This window comes from Ctenopharyngodon idella, chromosome 20, assembly GCF_019924925.1.
Source record: "Ctenopharyngodon idella isolate HZGC_01 chromosome 20, HZGC01, whole genome shotgun sequence".
NCBI lineage: Eukaryota > Metazoa > Chordata > Actinopteri > Cypriniformes > Xenocyprididae > Ctenopharyngodon > Ctenopharyngodon idella.
This window is the reverse complement of record NC_067239.1, coordinates 17,357,778-17,364,853: the sequence shown is the minus strand read 5'-3', so window position 1 is coordinate 17,364,853 and position 7,076 is coordinate 17,357,778. Positions and strand designations below refer to the sequence as shown.

General features: G+C 35.8%; 1 protein-coding gene across 2 annotated transcripts; it reads left to right on the top strand.

The window, feature by feature from the left end:
* The first annotated feature begins 2,323 nt into the window (after window positions 1-2,323).
* LOC127501775 (cytochrome P450 2J6-like) lies at window positions 2,324-7,030 on the top strand. 2 transcript variants are annotated; one of them, XM_051873923.1, is made up of 8 exons: window positions 2,324-2,609; window positions 3,017-3,179; window positions 3,851-4,003; window positions 4,134-4,294; window positions 5,004-5,180; window positions 5,300-5,441; window positions 5,516-5,703; window positions 6,271-7,030. In XM_051873923.1, the coding sequence occupies exons 1-8, from the start codon at window positions 2,418-2,420 to the stop codon at window positions 6,391-6,393; spliced, it is 1,299 nt and encodes a 432-aa protein (XP_051729883.1). In that variant the 5' UTR covers window positions 2,324-2,417; the 3' UTR covers window positions 6,394-7,030. The 2 variants fall into 2 exon arrangements, with proteins under 2 accessions (XP_051729883.1, XP_051729884.1); XM_051873924.1 differs by lacking the exon at window positions 4,134-4,294 and having other exon boundaries at window positions 2,326-2,609; window positions 4,990-5,180.
* Window positions 7,031-7,076: the final 46 nt, after the last annotated feature.

The window sequence follows — 7,076 nt, the reverse complement described above, 5'->3', positions numbered from 1 at the left end:
AAAGGTGTTTTGTACGATTTATAATAGTTCTTTATGATTGTTGCTAGATTCATTAAAAACGGACGCACACAAGAAGACTTGTCTGGAGTTTCAATCTGTGATAGTGAGATACATTATTTACATGTGGGATTGAAATGGTGGCTAGCAAACAAAAAACAATCTCTAGCGTTGATTTTGATCATTGCTTCTCTTGAAGAAAAAAAAAAATGGAAAAAAAAAAGTAGAGCAAGTGGTGGTTTGTTGTTGTTGCACTAATTGTGTCATCAGATTCTGCGCTCCAATTGGTTTTTGATTTGACAGGGTCTTTGTAGGAGAAGCCACACTACAGGATTGTGCCTCAAAACTTCTGACACTAGCAGAATTTCAGCAGAGGTAAAATTGAATCACAATTTTTTTGAAGTTTACAGAAACTACAGCTGTCACAGAAATAGTTTTTTTAAGACACCTATTTCAGTTTTAAATATTAGGTAATATATATGATAAATAAATACCTACCTACAGCATTTAAAGGGTTAGTTAAATGAAATGATAATTATCCCATAATTTACTCACCCATAAGCCATCCTAGGTGTATATGACTTTCTTTTTTCAGCCAAACACAATCGTAGTTATATTAAAAAAATATCCTGGCTCTTCCAAGCTTTATAATGGGAGTGAATAGTAACTGAGATTTTGAAGCCCAAAAAAGCACATCATTCCATAATTAAAGTAATCCATACAGCTCCAAGGGGTTAATAAAGGATTTACATATTTATAACTTTATAAACTAGAATCACTGGCTTCCCTACGCAAGTCGAGTTCCGGCGGAAAAGTTAACTTTGACCCGACGCATGATGTTTGACGAAGCACAGAGGATAGAGCAAAACAAAACACCAGTCATAAATTAGAAGTCTAAAACAAGAATTTTTAAAGAGAAATGTCGGAGGAGCTTGATTTTGTTGCCCAGCCCTATTTGTTTGAACCACGAGAGTTGTCTAAGCTTATACTACATCCTGCGTCATATGGTGGAACTTAACTCTCTCATGAACGCACGGATGGACATTACCGGAAGCTAGTGATTACAGTTATGGATATTTTTTTTCCAAAAACGCATCGCTTTGCTTCAGAAGGCCTTTATTACCCCCCGGAGCCGTGTGGAGTACGTTTATGATGGATGGATGTGGATGGAAGCACTTTCTTCAGCTCATACTCATTGATCCCGCTCAGTGTGGTGTTGGAAATTAATTATGTCTTAGTTTAATCATTTTAATCGATCAGGATTAGTTATAACATATGCTTGAATGTGGGATGTAATGCCATATGAGATTAATTCATGCTATATATTTTTAAAACGTATTAAACTCACGACAATATTATGTATGTCACGACTTTATATCCCCCATTGAAGTATATTGGGAGTAATTTTTAAAAAAAAATTATTTAAATAATGTTCGTCGTACGTGATACGATCGGGGGAATTGCTGAATGAGTAGCTGCGTATCCTATACTGTATGACGGCTGGTAAAATTCGAGCAACGGTCTGAGTGGCCGTATAAGCTACAAACAAGTAGAAAATAATTTCTTTGTAGATTATACAACAGCAACTTGGAAAACAGACAAAACAGAAAAGGTAAGAAGCGATATTTGAAAAAAGAGCATATCAATCTAATAGCCGAAGACCCATAGCGGAACTAACTTTACCCCGCGTCACGTGATTCCAAAAAGAAAAAGTGCACTTTAAAAACCCGGATGATGCACTAAATTAACGGAAAAAACGAAGTGTGGAATGTTGGACACTTCATGCACTCAACTGTCGCAGCTTTAATTACGTAGCGGAGGGAGAGGGACTCCGTTGTTAAATGACAAAATAACCTTATACAATTCACGCACTACATGGATGAGTACATAAGTACATAGTGTATAAATGCAGTGTATAGTGTCTAGTACTCTTTACACTGGATAAGCCAAAGTGCAAATATGATGAATGTGTGGGTGTGGGGAGGATTCAATCATTAGCACTATGGTAAAAGTCATCCTCGGTTAAAAATGAACCTGCAACGCATAAACTCCAATAGTCCACATCATTGCTCTTCTCATTCATGCTGCAGAAAATAATTCAATCTGAGACTTCTCATTAACACGTATATGAATATATTAGCCAACATACATTTGACATTCACACATCTCTCGCACAACAGGTGCGATTATAATCCATCAAGATCTCGTGTAACTTTGAGTGCACTCTATGTTCAAAACCTGTGAATGTGAATTACATGTTTTAAATTGCTGTAATCATTCAGTAAGTTCTATACAGGCACGTGTAGTGGGAGGGGGCTTTGGGGGCTCGAATGTGAGGGGAGCGGCAGGCTGAACAGATGGACAAAGACTGCCTGTTCGACATATTCTGCTAACCTCACGTTTTCCCTTCTGTGCTTGTCATGGCGTTAACTGCAATTCACGAGATTCTTGATTTCAAGGGACTATTGCTCTTCGTGGTGGCTTTTCTTTTGGTGGCAGACTACCTGAAGAACAGAAACCCACCGAATTACCCACCAAGCCCTTTCTCTCTTCCACTCCTAGGAAACATCTTCAACATGGACTCCAGAGAGCCACATATATATCTGACAAAGGTGAGCAGACAATAATTCCACTTCTGAGCTGATAGCACAGGACAAAGTATTTATTCATTTAGAAAAACATAAAAACAGTGTTTACTGCTGACACTTTGCATATGACGTGTTTGAACAGATTTTTTTTGATAGTGGATATCTCTTAGCAATAAGTAATATTTGATAAGAAAATATAAAAATTAACTCATGCAAACAAGCCTCAGCAACATTAAAAAAAACTCAAATTAGACGTAAATAAAATGAATGGTTTTATAAAAAAAAGGTATAATTCTATAACACTGATTAACATGGTTCATGTCTTCTAGCTCATGCTTGCAGTTTGCTGACAAAAAACATTTATGGACCAAATGATTTGCATTAGTTCCAGTCACATGTCTCAAGCCTCTGAAACATTGTTTTCTTTACAGCTAGGCCATGCCTACAACAATATCTTCAGTCTGCGATTAGGAAGAGACAAAGTGGTTTTCATTACTGGTTATAAAATGGTGAAGGAGGCCCTGGTGACTCAAGCTGAAAACTTTGTGGACCGGCCCTACAGTCCATTGCTAGCACGAGTCTATTCGGGCAATGGTAGGTTAAATGGTTTTGACCTATCCCAAGAGTTAGGGAAAAGCATTGTTGATTGTGAAACTGGACAACTCTTTACAAGACAGATTATTTTGCAAGAACGCTACTACAAAAAAATGAAAAAAGAAAGCAAGCATTCATTAAAATTGTGAAACCCAAGAAGTTACATAATTTGGATCCATTTTGTAGTCATTTTTTCCTCCCAAATTGTAGCAAATTGTACCACTCAACCCTGTTACTCAGATTATTAAAACATTTTTCTTGAATTTATAGGAAATAAAAGCTTTTCAATAACTAAAACCAACATATGGTCCCAAAGCTAGATCCTAAATTTGCAACCCTGTAAGCCATTCTAGTGTAATTATTTAGTTTATTCATTTTTTTTTATTTCATAATTTTGTCTATTTAATTTTGATGTTATTTAATGTTTATTTCTATTATTAAAATAATTATTTTAAGCAGTATTTACATATGTCCCAAAGCTTGGTAATAGGGTTTGAAAAAATTGCTCACATAAAGTCAGAGAAAATGAATAGAAAACAACACAGCCTACAAAACTAAATATTTTCTGAAGTTTATATACCTACTTTCACTGATCATTTGTTGAGGAAAACAAAATTAGGCCCCTATTTTGTACCCTCACGATTACATGCTGATTATTTGCGCCCCTGCAGCTGGACTCTTCTTCAGTAATGGTCAGATGTGGAAGAAGCAGCGCCATTTTGCTCTTTCAACACTGAGGAACTTTGGTTTGGGAAAGAAAACAATGGAGCTGGCCATCTGCGAAGAGAGCCGCTTCCTGCTGGATGAGATGGACAAACAGAAAGGTACACAATACCTAATATGCATGCATACGTATGTAAAGAGTCTTGAATAAAGTAAGGAATGGCGAGTAAACGTTTGCAGCATCAGTTCAAGGTAAACAATGAGAATTCATTTCATTTTTGTTATTCTCAGGAGCTACCTTTGACCCAACAATACTGTTCAACAATGCTGTTTCCAATATCATCTGTCAAATGGTTTTCGGTCAGAGATTTGATTATGCTGACCACCAATTCAGGACAATGCTAAAATATATTTCTAAAAACATTCAAATAGAGGGCTCCATTTGGGGGCAGGTAAATGAGTTATTTTTCTTTTCTGATAATTGTCCTTTATTCTTGGAAGCTGGTATCTCTCAATTTTGACCTTTTTCACAATTCACAATTCCAAATTTAGATATAAACTTTACGGAGCCCCTAAAGGGACATGGTGATGGATAAAATAGAGACTGGATGAAAAATATTTTTCAATGCTTTTGCATTCTCTCGCAAAACATTGCATTCCCTTGCAAACTTTGCATTCGGTTTGCAGGGGAACGCAAACATTTTGAGAGGGAATACAAAGGTTTTGCGAGTGAACGCAAAGTTTATCGAGGTAACGCAAAACTTTTGCAAGAGAACACAAAAGCACTGAAATATATTTTGAAATATATATATCCTACCTTATATATTTTTTCATCACCATGTCCCTTTAGGGGCTCCATAAAACAGAATTACAAGATATAATGTTAGAATTGTGATATAAACTTGCAAATGCAAGAAAACATTGAGAGTTTATATCACCCAATCCTGACTTTTTTCCTCTGAATTGTGAGATAAAAAGTCACAATTAGCTATTTTACTACCAAAAATTGGAAAAAGGACTAATTTTAGGATAAAGTGCCCAAGAAGGCCCTAAAAACCAACAAGATTGCCTTTGATAAATCTATCCAATCACCCATCATTAATCGTGGTCATGCAGCAGTAGTACAGACCCTTGAAAAAAAAAAAAGAAATTTTTTTTCAGCTCTATGAAGCATTTCCAGGTATTATGAAGCACCTTCCAGGGCCGCACAATGACATGTTCAGTAACTACAAGATATTACATGCCTTCGTAAGAGAGTTTATCATCAAACACAAGGCCGAACTGGACCCCTCAGAGCCTCGGGACTACATCGACAGCTTCCTTATTGAGATGATGGAGGTGATATTAATTAATAATATAACTATTAAAATGACAGGATGACTACAAACAAGCCTCTTTAACTTACATTTATTTGTATGAATACAGCAACTTATTTGACTTCTTCCATCCCTGACCAGAAGCCACATGAAACAGCAGACGGGTTTGACGAACAGAACCTCGTTCCATGTGTTCTAGACCTGTTTCTGGCCGGGACTGAAACTACATCCACCACATTATGTTGGGGTCTCATATACCTCATCACTTACCCAGAAGTACAAGGTAAAACAACAATTTATGCATATAAGTAGTAATACATATGGAACTGACATTTTAATATATGGTGTTATTTGTAGAAAAAGTCCATGAGGAGAAAGACAGAGTGATTGGACGCTCACGGGAGCCGAGTATAGCCGATAAAGCCAACATGCCCTTCACTGAGGCGGTCATCCATGAGATTCTGAGATTTGGAGATATTGTACCAATGAATGGCTTACGAGTGGCCGACAAAGACACAACCCTTGGAGAGTGTTTCATCCCAAAGGTGAGTGATCACCTTAAAGTCATGCATATCTTGAAAAACAAAAAAAGGACTTTACTATGAATCATCTACAATATTGTTCAAAAGTTTGGGTTCAGTAAGATTTTTTTTAAAGAAATTAATAGTTTTAAGTAATCGAGTGACAGTAAAGACTTTTATATTGTTACAAAAAGTATCTTTTTCAAATAAATGCTGTTTTTTTTTTCTATTGTTCAAACAATCCTTATAAATAGCACTAAAGGATCATGTGACACTGAAGACTGGAGTAATGACTGCTGAAAATTCAGCTTGTCCATCACAGGAATAAATTACATTTTTAAATATATTAAAATAGAAAACGGGTATTTAAAATTCTAATATTATTTCACAATATTCTTTAGTTTTACTGTATTTTGAACAAATAAATTCAGCCTTGGTGAGAATTAGAGACTTCTTTAAAAAATATTTACAAATCTTACAGACCCTGAACTTTTGAATGGAAGTGTAAATGAAAGTCAAACCGACATTATGAACTTATTAAAATGTTTATTTACATTAACAGTCGCCCCACTCTGTCTCTCTCTCTCTCAGGAAAAAGGGTCTGTTTGGGGGAGCAGCTTGCTAGAATGGAACTCTTCTTATTTTTTGTCAGTTTGTTCCGAAAATTTCGATTTTCAGCCGCAGAGGGTGAGAAGCTCAACCTTGATGGAGTGATAGGAGTAACACGCTCCCCGCACCCCTTCAAGATCCATGCAACGGCACACTGACAATATTATAATCAACAATATTATAAACAATTATATTATACGTCTTACTTAATATGACATTTGATCTGTTTAAATCTTTGAGAAAACAAATCACTGGAGGTTATGACCGTTTTTCTGACTCACTTAAATACAATAGTTCAGCAATTCATGTTTGATTAAAGGGCGTGAGAGAAAACAGCTTTAGTTCTCATATATGAAACACGGAAGGCATAAACATGCTTAGTAATGCCTAGTTTACAAAAACCAGTGTTGGATGAACATTGTCCTAGTTCCAGGTGAAAAAAAAAAATAGAGAAAAGGTCAAGTTACACATGACAGGATCATCTACCTGTTGGCACAGATTTCAGATTGTGGGGTCAGGGGATGAAGTTCATGTTTTTAAACAGATAATGCATAGAGAGAGGTATTAGTCAGCAAATATAAGCAAGGTTTTGTCATGATAATAAGTAAATTGAAATCCATATTCTCATGTCACTATGTTTATGTGCTGAACTGTTTGTGTGCCCTCTCAAGGCTGAGGAAACATTTCCTCATCCACTTGTATTGGCTCCATTTTAGATCATTAAAAACATAATATAATATAATACTTTTTAATTTTCGTCATTTCTATTCAAATTAAATTAAATCTGA

Bases quoted from the DNA above. Each gene is read 5' to 3' on its own strand.
- LOC127501775 (XM_051873923.1), top strand. From the start codon at position 2,418: ATGGCGTTAACTGCAATTCACGAGATTCTTGATTTCAAGGGACTATTG. The intron at 4,004-4,133 runs GTACACAATACC...TGTTATTCTCAG, and splicing joins TGAGATGGACAAACAGAAAG to GAGCTACCTTTGACCCAACA. The intron at 5,704-6,270 runs GTGAGTGATCAC...TCTCTCTCTCAG, and splicing joins GAGAGTGTTTCATCCCAAAG to GAAAAAGGGTCTGTTTGGGG.